This window comes from Vespa crabro, chromosome 5, assembly GCF_910589235.1.
Source record: "Vespa crabro chromosome 5, iyVesCrab1.2, whole genome shotgun sequence".
Classification (NCBI taxonomy): Eukaryota; Metazoa; Arthropoda; class Insecta; order Hymenoptera; family Vespidae; genus Vespa; species Vespa crabro.
The window spans coordinates 11,761,559-11,779,371 of NC_060959.1; the positions used below are offsets into that span (position 1 = coordinate 11,761,559).

General features: G+C 38.2%; 1 protein-coding gene across 2 annotated transcripts in view; it reads left to right on the top strand.

Annotated features, from left to right (window-relative positions):
• Window positions 1–16,628, top strand: part of LOC124424025 (MOXD1 homolog 2) — a 151,077-nt gene extending 134,449 nt beyond the window's left edge. For both annotated transcript variants that reach the window (XM_046962482.1, XM_046962481.1), the window contains 6 exons: window positions 3,394–3,588; window positions 7,278–7,364; window positions 8,750–8,929; window positions 9,686–10,150; window positions 10,482–10,675; window positions 11,418–16,628. In XM_046962482.1, the coding sequence (XP_046818438.1) occupies window positions 3,394–3,588; window positions 7,278–7,364; window positions 8,750–8,929; window positions 9,686–10,150; window positions 10,482–10,675; window positions 11,418–11,850 (1,554 nt within the window). In that variant the 3' untranslated portion in view covers window positions 11,851–16,628. The remainder of the gene's footprint in view (window positions 1–3,393; window positions 3,589–7,277; window positions 7,365–8,749; window positions 8,930–9,685; window positions 10,151–10,481; window positions 10,676–11,417) is intronic.
• The last annotated feature ends 1,185 nt before the right edge of the window (window positions 16,629–17,813 follow it).

Sequence of the window (17,813 nt, forward strand, 5' to 3'; positions counted from 1 at the left end):
AGAAAGAATGAGAGAAAGAAGTAGGATCGAAAGAAGGAGGGGAGGGTCTTGGCATAACATAGGAAGAAGGACCAAGTCCTAAGAATCGCGTGATTCCTATTCTCCTTCTCACGCGATGCCCGTTTCCTACTATCGACCTTTCATCTTGGCCTGGGAGGAAAGGCTTTCCACCCAAAAGACCTACCCAGGAGCTCCGATTCGACTGCTGGCTCACCCTTGGAATCTTTCGATCTAGGTCGAGCCTTGATATCTATCCTAAACTATCCAATTCAGGTAAACGGGCGCCCAATTGTCTCGACCGACTGAAATAAACGTTGGATATACGAAGTGGCTCGAAGGTGAGGAAACATTGAACGAGAGATTGCGGGGGCCGGGGTGGGATGGTGGAAGAACCTTCTCGAAAGATTGCGCTAGTCTGTGCGCAACTCTGTCTTGTCCGTGAGAGCTTTCGGATCAAGGATTTGGCGATTATCGAAAAACGTAAATGGCCGACGCGTGAGTGGCCTGCGAATCTACGGTTCTTCTCGATCGTACCAGACTACGTAATTCTTCGTTCGAGCCATTGCCACTAATGCTCTTGCAGTTCGTCGATTCTAATTCGTTACAATCGAGCTTTTCTACCCTTCTATATTTCTTCCTTTCTTTCTCTCAAACTCTGGCAGATCGGATCCACGAAGGCTTCTCCGTCGATTATTCTTCGGTATCGGCGAACGATTCGTTACACCTCGCGCGTGTTTCCTTCGAAGAGCCCGTTCATTGAGCCTCTCGATCACGAAGCCAGAACGAGGATGGATCGTGGTGTATAGGGCTCTGCCACTTGGCATGAATACGTTCAGGGAAAATGTTATACTAGTAACTTTCATCTGATATCGTGGATATTATCTCTTTGGAAATTGGATTCGAAGGAAATTACTTTTGGATGTTAAAACGTATTCGATCTTTCAAAAAGGATCATCAGATTGAGGTTTCATGAAATAACAAAGAAAAGAGAACAACGATATTTCTTTTTATTGTTTTCGATCGGCAAATATCTTTAAATAGGATACCACTCGAGCGATACGAGCGACGAATTATCTTTTAACGATTATCGCGATAACGAGCTTCCACGTAATCAAGATCTTTGATAAGATCGAAGATTCGAAATTATTTCATTGTATCCCATACCGAGGGGATAACGATCAACGAAGATCCGAGATCTTAGGTAGGAGGTGGTAGCGTCTACCACTCTAGTGGAAAACGAGGTGGCATTGTGGATTGTATCTGGCCAATGCTCCAATCAAATACAATCGTTCCCAATTGTAAGTGGTCCATAGAAGCCATCCTCTTTCCGACCCTTTAGAATTTGGCACGTTGCAAGGAGATCGATATATGTATCTACGTGTTTCGAGGTCGGAACTTACTCCAAATACTCTAGTCACTGCTACAATTGGATATCGACGCGACTATGCCTGTATCTAATTATATACGATCATTATGGAAATATTATCGTGAATTCACTTTAATCGTTAAGCGGCCGTACGCAATTGTATAAGTTCGTGCGTAGTATTCAGTCAACTGAAATTCTACTCTCACCCTCAGGGCCTGGGGGCCCTTTTCTTCCATTCCTTTGGAGAGGGAGAAAGCTATGCGCGTGGCTTCTGCCTTGACGACCTAAACGATGATTATTATTATTCTTTCTGCCGGTGCTGCTGCTCCTGCCGTTGCTCCTGCCGTTGCTCCTGCCGTTGCTCCTGCCGCTGTTATGCGTAAAATGGAATTGATCCCTGAGGCGCGTATCATAAATCTTTGTCTCGAAATAAAACTCTACTGGATTGATTGCACGTTGGAGACGCGTGTACTACTTTTTTCCAGTTAGAAATATAAAATAAACGTACAGAAGGAAGGAATGTGAAGAAAATCCGTTTTAATTGAAAAATATAAAATGTCTAAGGTTCGATTTTTCTCGCTTTGGGAGTATGAAAAATCCTATCATTGGTGTATAATCCAAGGCCAGGAGATTATCGGTGCAGCATTAGAACAAAGGATTCGTTAGGTATGGCCATTAATCAGCCACGGGGACGATTTAATCGCTTCGCTCTCGATCGATCGACATTGCGCTCTCGAAGCGTAACACCTGATACTGAATTATTATTGGAATTGACTTTTCATGGTTTTTTGTATCATCGAAATAACAACTTTAGGAATTTTATTATCGTTCGTTTTTCGAGGCCTAGATTGGAAAGAATTTATTCAAAAAATGGAACTCTTTGATCGAAACTACTTCGATAGTTTTAGACGGAACCAGGTTTAATTACCGAATTTATAGCGGAGAACCAAGAGAGAGAGAGAGAGAGAGAGAGGAAGAGATTTCGTTAATTGATCGAATGTATGCCTTATGAAGACGAAACGTTGCATGGTATCGTCGTGGCTGGAACGTTGCCAACGATAAAGTAAAGACGCATTTCATGCTAGCGCAATAATACTAAATGCCTTCATAGAAGATGAATTGTAAATGAATTCGACTGTTTCCACGGTGAGAAGCTTCATTCAAAATTGGATTATTTGCAAAACTGACGACCTCGTTTGCGAGTTCTTTTCAAAAATTTTCACAATACAATTTTCTTTCATAAAAAAATCCAACGTCTTGGAAATTTCGCGAAACAATTGATAAGCTCAAGTTTTATTTAATTTTTATGCTAAAGTGTATGGATGCTGCATTTTTATCTCATTTCGAAAACCCAATGAGGAAAATTCAATCGTGATAAATCTTTTCGCGAGGAATCAGGAAAGAAATGTTATTGCGAAAGGCGTGTTCTGTCTCTCTCTCTCTCTCTCTCTCTCTCTCTCTCTCTCTCTCTCTCTGAGAGGTTCGAATACGATTTATTTGATTCCGTGCCAATTGGTACTCCGTTGCGGATACTAATCGACTTAACGTCCATTTCACTTTACCTCGAATGCGTAGCCCATTCCCAAGAACTTTTTTCTTCTTTATCAGGATGCGTAGAGCTTTTCAAACAATTCGATTTATTAACTTTATGTAACTTCGCTGTATTTAATCCGTAACGAGGGAGTACAAAGGATTGGAAATTTTGTATATTCGTAAAGATTATTGGTTATGTAAACGGAAAATATTCTAGCAGTTTAATTTTACGTTCGTTATTATTTCGATCAGTTTTCAATTATTTTCGATTTTCAATTATTTTATATAGGTTTCTACGGTACAGTGAACTTTCCGAAATTTTGGAAGAAAATAAAGAACATTTGGTAATGACGTTGCGATATTAATTATATTAATAGTTACATATTTTAAATTATATTAAAATCTATACGAGCTTTATCATAGACTATGTAGAATGAAATTAGAACAAGCTGACGTATTGTACTAATTCCGATGTTATTTCTTTAACCTTTCAGAATGACACGATGCAAGTGGTTTGGCAGTATCACGCGAAGGAACCCGCTTCAGTGGCTGGTGTTCTGCCTGGTCATGGTGCGGTAAGAGGATCTAGGCCATTGTATTTAGTTCAGAGAGATACACAGCCGAAACGTTCGTCTCACAATCAAGAGAGCGAGCCCATACTGAAGACCTGGGACGTATTGAATCACCAGGTGAGCTGTCCTTCGTTCATTTATACAAGAGACACTTATAGATAAGACATCGAAAGTAATGTATTCATTGATCGATCCGATTCCTACGTTCACTCAATTTCATTAATACGTTCTACGTGGAATCTGCGAACGGTATTGATAACGTACGTATGAAACACGTAAAATAAAGAGGACATTCTTTACGAAATTTTTGACGAGAAAAAAGGAAGAGGAAAAGAAGAAAAAAAAATTCGATAGAGAACGTTCTCATACAAATTCATCGGCTAAATTTCGCGAAAGGGCGAAAGAAAGACGATTAAGGAGTTTTAATTGGAGTTTGCCGGAGTGGATCGCGTTAAAATGGCGTATCAGTTCAGGGAGTTATTATACTGTATAAGGTCGATATTCGTTATATAGTCGCGAATACCACAATTATCCTTCAATACCCTATACAACGAAGCTCGCACTCATAAAGACAATTTAAGGGTGGATTTAATCCAAACTCGAGTTCTTCCGTATTTTTCTTCTCTTTTTCGTCTTAACCACTTATCGAACCATCGTCGGCGCGATACAACTTTAGCACGATTGATATTAAATGACACAGTCCTCGAACACTTCTTTTTAAACGATACCTTTTAGGATTCAGGCTTGAAAACAGAGAAATAATAAAGTGAGGTAAGTCGTGTGAGTAAGATTCTCAAGGCTCAAAATGAAAATTTAAACTGACTCGTGAAATTGTACGCAACGCAACGAATCGCTAAAATATTGCAGCTAATTTTATCAATTTTTATATTACCGTCTTTAAAAACGAGAGAGTAATTGAACTTTTTCATTTAAATATTAAATTTTCGTACGTCTATTTCACAGCAGTTAAATAATCCTACGACTTTATGCAGTATCATTGTTTCATTATTTTTGCGAAATTTTACCTCCATTCATTCCTTTATCATAAACTACGTTTATTCCTTCTGTCTATCACGATTTGAGTTTCAGATTTTTTTATACCTTCCTATTTAACAAAACTCTTTGTTTTAACAAAACTTTTATTTTATTATCATAAAACTTTCTCCTTCATATTTTACGAATATCATATACGAAAGTTTGTTATACTTACAATTTTATTCGCACAAACTCGAGTCTATGAAGATTTCAGTAGCTGCTTCAAGAAATATTTAAAAAAATAATTTCCAAGACGACTCGACGCAAAGTTTTGCTAATAAAATATAATTGACGAATACAATGTGATATTTTCTATTTAAAAATGTTTTCTATATCAGTAGATCGGTGAGAAAGGGAAAATACAGGTGTAAAAATCGTACAAAGAACGATCAGTTTTCTTTCGATCTTTGTTGCTTTTTTGCTTCTTCGGTATCGTTCTGTTTTTGTCACGTGCCCTAGAGGTTGCATCGAGACGCATGCTGCACACACGACTGCATTTTCTACTGTATCCACGAACACATGGATGTACTCCCTCGATGAGAGTGCGTGTGTGTGTGAGAGAGAGAGAGAGAGAAAGAAAGAAAAATCTCTCGTAGCGATGTGGAAGCAGCGGTCGCACGTGAGATGAATGTTCGAACGCGTTTAACGTTCCGAGTATACGAGTGGATTTTTATCCGATGCAAGCCACGAAGCATTGTGCGGCACGAATTTATGACGACATAAATCTTAACCGGGTCACATCCGGCAAAAACTATTCGTTCATTAGCGTCGTCGGGTCATAGATTATCGGAAGAAACGAGAGAGAGAGAGAGAGAGAGAGAGAGAGAGAGAGAGAGAGGAGGAGAGCTATCGTCGAAATCGAACAATGCTAATTCCGCTTAGCGATGCCATCGAAAGGCCGTTTATAGTTTATATCGAATTGAATTTAGGCCAACCGAGTGTGTTACTCCAAACGGCTAATTCACCAGTGAGATAATCGCCAATTCATAGGTAACTCGTGTTTCATCGAATAGAATTCATCGAATAGAATGAAAATATTCATGGATGAATGAGATTTCTAATAGCGAAAATAAATTTCCAACTGGACGGCTTTTAATTTGCTTAAGGAATCAAGGATCTTGCGTCTGATTTTAAAACGCGAAAATCTTTCTACCTTTACGTTTTTTGTAAAATCGTGAAATATTAAATCACCGAAATTTTGTTCTAATTATCTATGTACGTACCGAACTTGCTCGTTTTATTCGAGGGAAAGATAAAAAGGGACTACTTTTCATAGGCGAATCGTTTCGGCTTATCTTTGAAAGAAACTTTCCGAGGTCAGGGTGAGAAGCGTTGGTGCTATCAGATAACTCGATGTGGCGCGTTTCGCAAACGCATTTCCACACTGAAAACTCTCGAGCGTTGCGGTTTTAATTGTCTCGACGGAGCCATCTCTTCGAGCCAGTCGGATGACGTAGAAAGATAAAGTTGCCGGGAAGTTTATCTTCTCTTTTTCTTTCTTACGCGAATGCCTCTTGTTTCTTCTTTTATTCACCTTCTTCTTCTTCTTTTTCTTCTTCATTCAATACCACAACTGCTCTCGTCTTTCTCGCTCTCATAAAAGGAAGTAGCCGACCGGTCAGATAACTTTCGTATCGTACCGCAATGAATATGTATTTCCAGTGTACAGAGGATGACGAACAGAACGAGAACCAGAACGACGATTCCGTTTTCTTATACCGTTTTTAACTTGATACCAACATTCTTCTTCCCTTTTTTTCCACTCGATATTCAATTATGATAATTCATATTTATCCAATCTGCGCGCAGTACAATAAATATTTATCTGTTCATTGATCGATAATACATTTCTAAACAATTCTAAACATAGTAACGTCGTTGAAAGCGAATATATTATATATGTATATATATATATATGTGTGTGTGTGTGTGTTTATAAATCCTTACAATTTATAAATATGTCATGGTAAAAGGCTGATAGAAAGAAGATTACAAAGTAAATTTCGTATATATTCGTTTCGTTTTTCGACAGAAAGAACGTTCGAGGATCCTTTTCTCGGTAATCTTGACATCGATAATTTGACAGAGACGCGTGAGAAAATCCGTGCTGGCGTGTCTAAGCTTAAGGCGAAGAGTTGCGCGGATGTTACAAAAAATCGCAATTTTCTCCGTTGCGGAGGCGTCACCTCCGCGTTTGCCCTGCGGCTTATTTCGTCGCAGGATCTTCGACCGACCGAAAGAGAGAGAGAATCCTTGTTTTCTTATTTTTATCTCACATTCCGCTCGATACCGAGAATCGCTTCTCTTCGTAACCTCGTATAGATTGTATTTTAAGATAGGAATCTTTTCGATTCGTTTGGATTTAACGAAAAACGATTAGCTTCGAATTAATGTTGAAAGGAAGAGATTATCGGATAGCGAATACCAATTAATTATTCAGTGATAATAATGTTTATTTCTCAGTTGGAATCTGTCAAAAGTGAACACATGACGTTCCATAAGAAATAGACAGGGCACCAATATTTCAGAGAATCAGACAAGAAAGAAAATTGTCACGTTTAAATTTTAGCTATCCAACGCATTCGAAATGTTCGAAACGATTCTGGTATTGCCGATTTACCGCCTTCGACATTTTTTCTTTACCGTAACAAGAGACCATTCAATGGATTCCCACACGTTCTCACATAGATTAATGCTTATCATATCACATGGATTGCACGTTGAACAATTATCTTTATTATTAATGATTGTTTCACGATTTTTTGTTTCAGGTTATACTGCCAAGAGACAAGGATTCGTTACTTTGGTGTCGAATAATAAAAATGCCAAACATTAATCGCAAACACCATGTTGTTAAGGTAACTCTCTTACTTTTCTCTCTCTCTCTCTCTCTCTCTATATATATATATATATATATATATATATATATATATACTTTAACACATTTATGACGCCTTACGGGTGTTTCACGGAGAAGTAAAATACGTTAACCGAATATGAAATAGTTGAGAGAAATGGCGTAGAAACTACAGTATCGAGTTGTCTCTCTTTTGCACGTTTCCTGCAGGAGAGTCTCCACGGAAACATAAAGCTCGTACCGAGCGTGTATTGTTGTTGCGAACCTCTTTGTACGTTTGTGACAATCTTTACAAGTCAGAAGAGCGCCTCGTTTACTCTTGAAGAGAATAAGTAAAAGAACGAAGGTTACCGTTTACGATGAATTTTCAACGAGAAAGATGACTTCTATTTTGGTTCGATAAGACAAGGAAAGAGAAACATAGCAAGTTCTATGAAATAGAATCGTCTTTAAGTTATGATTCATATTGGGAAGACAAGATTTATTTATCTACGAAAAAACGCGACGGTTAATTGTCTAAAAATTAATTTAATAGTTTTGCTTTATCGTGCGTCGAACCGCGTTCGAAGGACGTTTTTAAAGCAGGCGATGCGAGCCCGAATGTTCGTAATAAACGTGGCAATAATAAGGGGAATGATCGTAAAGCTCATAATACGCTTACCGAGCGCTTTATAACGTCCCCGGTGATCTCTCTTGCGTTACCGAAATCATTAATTTCTAACTATATCGCCATTTGACGTTTTCCAAATGAACGGCCAAAATTTATCAATCCTAAATGTCCTTTCTCCCTTCTATTAAATCATGCGTTCGCATCATGATACATGTGGCCAAGTGATTCAAAGATCTCTGAAGTGAACAAAAAAAAAAAAGGAAGTTACAAAAGAAACAAGTTATCCCGAAATATCTGTAAGTTTCTTTTTGAAGTTTTATCGATTAACCGCGAGAGAGAAAGCCATTGTTATATTTATTTTTATATCTTTCCTTTCACGACTCGCGATACCTCGAACAGATTCCCCTGGGTTTCTAGGGAATAGAGAGTGGTGCAGCAATATACTCGTAGTTGACCTAACGCCAGTCAGCTAGGATAGCACCTGAATCTCGAACTCGATCGAACGTGACCTAACTATGCGATGCGATGCGATTGCATTGTGTTCCATCCTTCCACGGAGAAACGAGGAGAGACGATTAGCGTTAACTCTAGCGATAACTCTAGTGTTTAAAGTCGAACCTTCAACGTAGAAGCACTTAATTTACTATGCATGAAAAAAGAAAGACGCTAAAAAGAATTTAAATCGTATAAATCAATTAATTGAAATGATATATTTCTTTAATCGTCGTTGCACCGTTCAATTATTATATAATCTTGCGTACATTTTTAAATTGTAGTACGAGCCGGTCATCGAACCCGGGAAAAACACGTACTTGCACCATATGACTCTGTACGAGTGTCCTATTAATAATCCTCAGCTCGAAGAGGCCTCGAAAACAACTGGCAGTACTTGTTATAAAGACGACAATGCAACGCAATGTAACACGATCGCTGCTACATGGAGCTTGGGATCCGAGGTACGTTAAAATTTTATTAAAATATCTCGTAGAAATGATCTTAGATTATTATAAATCATTTGTAAGATTTGAGGAGAATGTCATTTGAAGGAACGAAATAGGCGTATCTGGGACGTTGATAAAGAAACAAACATTACGGTGTCGAACGTTATAGGGAGCAATTGACAATTCGGAAGCGAGAGCACAGCGCGTATATCGATTTTCATCTATAGTCCACCGCAAAACCATATCTCGTGGTCATGCGAGAATGGTAACGCGAGTATCCTGCGAAGACGCAACAAATAGCGAAGATCTCACGAACGAACGAAATTTCGATCTCATTATCTCCCTTTTTCTCGCGATATCACGCATTCGATTTTTCCTCGAACCTACGTTCCGTGAAGATTGAGCGCACTCGGTGCTATATCATTCTAAAACTTCAAGCTTTTCGTATTTTTCCGAAACGGATGGGTCGAAAAATTGCATCGTGCGATCGTCTACTTTATGATCAACTTTGCAGACTTTATACTTAAAAGAGACATATTATATACGCTTGGAGCAATAAGATTAAGATCATTTATGATCCCCGAAAATCGAGTAACAGAAAACTATGAAAATGTTTCAAAGGTGCACGTGAGTCACCCATTAAAATTCATAGTCTTCGGGAAGGAATAAAAAGGAGAACGTTGTAAGGGTCTAATAGGAACGTCTAAATTTCTTTTTGCTTCGGGAAGAACAAAAGTTTGCATAATTGCTCTCTATTCTTTTCGTTGGCAGGGCTTTAATTATCCGCCCGAGGCTGGCTATGCTTTGGATCCTGACAACGGTTCGCGTTACTACATGCTCGAAACTCAATACATCAATCCTCAGCAATTAGTAAACGACAACTTGGTAGTCAGTGACAGCTCGGGATTGAGATTGTATTACACCGATCAACTGAGACTTCACGATGCCGGTATTTTGAGCATAGGCATTGATCCTAATTGGAGACACATTATACCACCTGGACAGCCCGAAGTAGTCTCCGAAGGTCACTGCATAGCCGAGTGTACCGGACAAACTATACCTAATAGCGGGATAAACATGTTCGCGGTAATTATGCATACTCATCAGCTAGGAAGGAAAATCAGATTCAGACAGATTCGTGCTGGGGAGGAACTTCCTCCGATCGCATCGGATACCAACTACGATCCAACATATCAAGAGTATCGCAAGCTTCAACGTCCCGTTAAAGTTTATCCGGTAAGTATGCGCGTTGTTGATATTACTTCAAATTCGTTAAATTTTTACTATCCGCATATATTATTATTATTATTATTATCATCACGAGGGCAGTTTTCACTTTCCATTGTTCTCAACGATCGCGATCTTTTAATTTGATACCTTTTGACCGACCACCTGTAGAGGAGAAGATAAAACGTATGTTAGGCCGAAGGAATAAAAGTTAAAAAGAAGCAGAGTTTTTCGTTGAGAAAAATGGAAGAGTATGAAAAAGTAGTTGCGGTTGGATCGACAGATGGAAGAACGTTCTTGGTAGGAAGCTGCTTAGATATATCGTTTGATCGTTTTACAGGGCGACCACTTAGTCGCGGAATGCACGTACTCGTCCGAGTCCCGTTCAACTATTACGCTCGGAGGTTTGATGACGAGACAAGAAACTTGCCTGGTATCCGCTCTTTATTATCCTCGGATCGAACTATCGATCTGCTACTCTTTGCCATCTTTGCCGACCGTCTTGCAAAGCCTCGGCGTCCAGAAAGTCATCCAGTAAGTTCATTGTGACATCATTTTTCTATCTTTCCTCATTTTATCCCATCCAAACGATGTTACTTCTTTTATTTCGTAAGCGTCGCTTTGGTAATTACAAATCTACTTAAAAAATTGTCGCTCGAGTTGACACGAAGAAGAAATTCGTAGTTCGATGATCTCACGAGCTCGTTCAAAATCGGTAGAGTCGTCGAATTGGCCGAAACTGCTTGATGATAAATTGGCGCGACACACACTAGTCAGCGCTATTACGAGAGGTTTGTACGAGTCCTATGTAAACGGACGAGACGATTGCCAGCTTTTACTCTCTCCCTCCCACCCTCCCACTCCTCTTTGATCGGTTTAAATTGGTCATTAGGGATCAACGCGTCCCTTAAACGCACGCGAAGAACGCACGAGCACGCTTTAGTTTCAATCGGGTTACGTAACGTACCGAACATGCTTACAGACGATATTTCCACGAATAACGTTGTGAATCATGTCGCGTATATGTCTACGCATGAACTTTACGTATTTTATCTTTCTTTCTTCGAAGAAATATCGAATTTAGTTTACGTCAGTAATAGCGTCCAAAAAAGGAGAACGAATGAGTATACTTCGTTAAAATTCAATCACAATCGTTAAATGTACTTCTATAATACATTATTCGAGTCTTCCCGAATCGAAAGCCGTCGGCATAATATTGACTAGTGATAAAAAAAGAGGTAACGTGACAAAATTTTCCTTCAATTCTTTTTTTCAGAGATTCGACTTTAGTGAAAATCCAGGAACCTAAGAGCCTTTCCGGGATGACCTTGGAGGATCGTCTTATAAGTTACGACTGGGAGACGAGTTTCCAAAGCTTCCAAGAAGCTACCAGGGTTGGTACGTTCATGCCACTGTGTTGGACCAACAAGGGCGTCCTACAGGGAACGGAATCGCTGGTAGCGCACTATCCGCGAATTCTCTACTCCTACGAGGAGTCCAATTTAGCTTGCTCGGACATGGGCTATCCCATGGACGCTGAAAGCGACGAAGCAAACGCGGTCGAACGTGGACAGTTGGTACGAAGCAAGGTATCGAGAAGCAGCGAAGGACCAACCGCCGCAAGTTCCCCTTCGATTTCTGGCCCATACTCCTTGCCACTGATCCTTGGCACGACCCTATTAATAGGACTCGCGGCTGGACTTAGGTGAACTATCCTGATCGGAATCCGCGCGATCGTTCCAAATTCGAAGAGGCACTTTCGAGGATCCGCGGTGTGAGAAACAAAGAAAGATGAAACAAGAGGTAGTAGACGCGAGCTAAGGGCGAGGGCGGAATAAAACGAAGGAGAGGCTTCTTTCGCCTTTGTCTCTCGCTCTTGGATCTTCGATCGGGCTCTCTCAGAGACCAGGGTCTGCTCCGTTCGATACCGTTTCCGTTTCTCACCCTTCCTATCTCTTGTGGATCGAGCTAGTTGCGGATCATCGTGGATCATCGTGAGATCGCGCGGCCCGTGAGTACGTGCCACGAGTCCTTTTGGCACTTGTCGCTTAAACTTAACGCGACACGTTAAGAACATTTCTTCTCGACATTTATCCTTGACGAATGAGAAACGGCTCGGGCTTTCATATATTTCGGGGAATAATTTGTCAAACTATCTTTCTTTTCGAGCTATTATTCGTCGCGAAGAAAGTGCCCATGATTTATCTTGTTTCTATTTACTTACTCAAAGTTTCCCCTCATGAATCGAAGCTCGAGTCGATAAAGAAGATTTTAATATCGCACGGATCTCGTTACGATCGCGTTTTTTTAACCATTATTATAGATTTACGTTCCTGCGACGTTATCGCGTGCAATTTCACGTGAAAGAATCGAATGCCTTTCGGCCTTGAAAGAGACGGATGTTGGAAAGAATCAAGAAAAATTCTCCATGAATATCCGATATTTTCATAGCGCTTTAGTTTTCTATTCCGAGGAGACGAGATAAACGTCGATAAAATTTAAGAATCTCTCATTGAAGAAGACCCTGAGAAATGGAGAAAAAGAAATCAATGATAACATTTATTTTTCTGTTTTCTTTCTTTCTTTTTTTCTTTTCTTTTTTTTTTCCACCGTAAAACGCGTCGATAATAGAGAAAAAACCGTTCGTTTTATCCTACTCGAGGAAATTTCTGAGATAGTCACTTTGCAGTTCGTTGCATAACGCATGCAGAAATAGCGTACACTTCCCTATTCCAGATCCTTCTTCGTCGTACCTTGCGTAATGTCTCGATCGAAGAAAATCAAGGACGGGCTAACGTTCCTAAAAACGCGCCGATATAATTTCCGAGTTTTTTTATACGAGCAAGAAAATTCGTCGAAAAATATTTCGAATCGAATCAAGTTTTCTTAAAAAAGAGTTCTCTCTCTTTACGCAAACGTAAACATTTTGATTTGCCTCCTCTTTGAAATATCTATCTCTTCCTCTTTCTTGCTTATTGAACGTGAATTTTTTTTTAATTGAAATTTCGATCGACGATGCATAAAGTTTCCTCAAAACGATCCCGTAAACGTTGAGAAAGACAAATTTACATCGTAAAAGCTTCAACATTTGATACGACCACGACGATGCGAATTTATTCGATCTCAGTCGAAAAGGCCGAAAGGTATTCTACGCGTAAAGAGATCCACCGTAGACTCTCTTAAATTCGTTTCCTTTTTATTAACTTCTTTGGAAGAAGTATCGAGATAAAGATTATTGTTGACTGTTTATTTACCGATTCGGAAGTCGAACGAAATATCTCTCTATCTCTTATTAATATGAGAACGCAGCTTTTTATTCGGTAGATCTACTTTTCGTAGGCTCACCTCGTAAACGTTGCGAATCTCTCGCCATTTACGTTTCTCCCCGATTCGTTCGACTTCCGACTCACGATTGTATATTTCGTTAATTAGGCTACGTTGCAAATGAGTTTTTACAAGGTCGTATAAACATTGGTTGATTTGCACACATGAACACATAAATACACTCACGTAAACACATAGACACACGACGCAGGGCGATGTTTTCTACTTTGTAAGCTCTTTCGTGTATCTCGTTATACATTACTTTTTGTTAACTCTTGTGTTACTTAACCAACGTTTATATACGGACATATACACGAACGGATATATGCATATAAATATATAGATATATATAAACAAATATATATATATATATACACATATATATATATATATGTATATATATATATATATATATATATATATAAATACAAATAAGACGATTATCTATTCGACGACTCTATGTAACATTCTGTACAGTTTATTAATTATATGTAATATTGTTAAAAGCGCTTTCCACGTTCGACGTGTCGAACGAACGAATTATTATTTATTTCTTATTTAATTGTAAAAAGTGAAGAAAAGAAGGGGAAGAAGAGGTTATCACGGATTTGCGATGTTTGACAATTATTGAATTGCCATTAATAACACATAAACACACGCGTCAACACAATCCACAAATACTCTTTGCGAATGTATTCGTACCTAAAAAAGGAAGCGTGTACCTTTTCCATCCGTTTACCATCCCTTACGTCTTTCAATTTTATCCGAATTTCTAGCTCACGCTTACCCTTTGTAAGCGAATTCGTGACGCATATCTGAAAATTAATTTTTAACATACTCGATGCGTCAACTATTCGTCCACCCGATGTATTTCGATCTATTAAATTAGACAAAGCAAAGGAATTTTGGTTACTCGTTCGTCGGTAGGATGAGATTAAATGGAAGTAATAACGAATATAATTATGACGATTTCTTTGCAAAAAAAATATTTTCTTGCGTTTTGGATTCGTTTAAAAAAGACAAAAGAGTTGTCCGGAATCATTTTTAATCATAATAAGAAAGTATCTACATACTTTTGGGTAGAGTATAATCACTCTAAATAGTAATAATTACACATAAATCCATGAGAAAGACTAAGTTTCGAAACTGCCAAGAAATATCCTAAAGCACGAAAATTGAACAAAGGTACTACTAAGAGTAAAAGATTTTATACAGATTCATTGATACTAAGTGAACATGAATCGAACCAAACGATGGAGCTCGATTTAGCGAAAACGGAGAAAAGAAAAAAACAATAATTACATTGATTTATCCTCTTTGCTTTCAATCCTTGCTCATGCACTTGAAAAAAAAATTTAGGATGCTAATTAATCGAACTAGATCGATATGATACACATAGCGAGACGTTTTGCAATTTAATACCACGATTATTCGTAAATGTCATAGGAAAATCTATGTACGTAGTAGATGTACTACTTTTAGGGCAATCATGTGGGTGTCTCTATCTTTCTCTCTCTCTCTCTCTCTCTCTCTCTCCCTCTCCCCCCTTATCTCTCTATTTCTATCCCTATCTTTTTTCTCCATCTTTCCATTGCGATAGCACTTATCGAGACGTTGCTGGAAGAAGAACTTTCTTTGTTTTTTTCTTATAACTAAAAACGTTAATTATCAACAAAGCAAATATTTTTATCGCTCTAAATGACAATGAGATAAAGAAAACCGATCTATACCTATAAATCGATCGAATCTACTATTCTACGTTTAATCGATTTTCATCTCTTATTATTTCAATTACTAATCTGCGTGCAGCACGAAGAAAAATCGAATTTCTCGAGCACCAGCTCGTTCGAATTTAGTGCTACGATCTTTAACAAAAGGAAGGACTGCGTTAAGATGATTCCTCGGCTCGAGGAGATAAGCATTACGATAAGCTGCCGGTGATATGATCAGAACAATCAAGAAAAGTTTAAGCTGGAAATAATTACGATAATTAGGCGAATCTCTAGAGAAGGATATTTATGTATTTATACTCGAATCATCCTTGCATCGTGTGTATGTTTAGCTCGTTCTTCGTCATGGTTTCCGCCATTTATCGCGATCTCGCATAAACGCTCATAATTGCGAGAACACTGGATTCGGAGGAAGATAAGATCGTAAGTGAAAATTTCAATACGTTGTTTATAGAAATAAATTAATCGTTGAACTTTAAAGTCCAGAAATCGATAGATGGAAATGATTATTAGAGAGTCGATCGATTGGTACTCTTAAATTTAATATTCCTTCGTTCGGATCGAAAAGTATGCATGCTCAACTATCAGATGTTCTAGCGAGAACGCGATGAGCGAAAGAAATCTTTAAAAATTGTATGTACTGTATGTAGGACGATGTAGCTCTTATCACACAGAATGCTATCGACGCCTATTAGTGTGTTATGGATAATAAAAATTATGCAAAAAAAAAAGAAAATAAAAAAAAAAAGAAACGAAGAAACTAATGTATCTCGGACGAGGAAACATTTCTTTTATGCGCGAATGACATCAAGTAAGGATAACGGAGTGAATAGCATGTGCGCGTGTATATAGGTACCCTGTATATAGTTTTAGACTTAAATAATAACGTCCGAAAATTCCAAAATAGGCGAGCCCCTTATCCTTTACACACATAACACAGCCGCATACATAAACACATTGATACACATTCGACTCTAATTCCGATTGAATAGCTAAATATAGATATCTTGTATCTTTATAATTTACGTTAGTATATACTAATATATAGATAAATATATACACACACACACACACACACACAGAGAGAGATACATAAGTGTGCGCTCGCGTGGATGTGTGTACACTGTACATATACGTATGAGTATACGTACGTCTTCGTACGTTTAATATACCTATGTATTGTATTTGACACACCGATCATGAATACACTCACGCATACACAACACTCATACAACCCCTGAGAGAAGCCAATCTTCTCCTTATATTGCTCTTACAATTAGATTTATACCTTACCCATAATAAACACTTAATATTGACGACATCTAAAACGCTACACTATCATCTACTCTGTAACACACAAATTGTATTATATTTTATATATATATACATATATATATATATATATATATAAATATGTAAATGTTTTTCTATAACAATAGCCTTTCGATTTTTATTTTTCTCCTTTGTTGAGAAAGAACAAACTCTCATACTCTTAATCCTCTTGATAGTTGCGTACTTATTTATACGATGGAATTGTTGAAAGGTACATTACGTTTCTTTCAAAAATTTCAGCAGGTAAGTGGTATTTTAAAATTTTGTATCGTCCATCTTGAAAAAGGTTTTTCAAAGTGCAAACTACGCACAAGCGTAAAGCATATTGTAAATCTTCTTCACGTATTAAATATGAAAATCATAAATGACGGCGCCTTTGATGAACACTTTCGGATATGCATCGCGAGTTTTACGGTGCAGAGTAATATACATTTGCATATACATTGCTTACCGTAACCGTGCACATATTTTTTCTCGTTTCCTTCAAAGAACCGAACGCCCAACAACCCAATTGTTTTTCTTTAGTTGTTTAACAAGAATGTGATGGTAAATTTTAAGGCTATTTTTCTCGTTTTCAATATGCGTTGCTAGGATAGATCGCAATCTATCTACTAGGCAATTATAAATTTATGCAATTAACACGAAAGACGAGGTTATTCATCGAAAGTGCATTATCGAAGGTGATACAACTAATCACACACGTGTATGGATTAAACTGCAGGAGCTTAAAACAGTGGGTTCAGCTGTTGCTGACAGTTTGAATTACCGCACATTCTAGCCGTTAGATTATATCATGGATTTAACAGAACATCTAAGTTCAAGTCCATTAACGGCCAAGTTTTCACTGAGTTTGCTAATACCATGTGTGTATCTATAAACTGTCTAATCAAACTTTCATACTAATAACAACGATAGTAAGGTGTTCATTACTTTATCGGTCCATACTAGTATTAATTCGAAAGAATTCCTTTGACTCGTAGAAATTCTAAAAAAGTTCTTTGAAGTTTTATTAATTATTTATTTTATTAGTATTTGATATATTTGAATCGTAGACTTGAGCCATACGCAAAAATGTTGCTCGATGAAAGTGCTCCAGGTAGCTCGTTCTTTCTTTCTATATCTCTCGTTCGGGGAGATACACACGGACCATTTGCGTAGCAGCAATTCCCAAGCGCGGAGGTGCAACTAATCAGACCACCTTCGCGTCCAGGTAGCAATAAATATCTGCAGGGCGAAACGGTCGGAACGCCTTCAATGAGAACGCGATTGTATTTCAGGCTCCACTC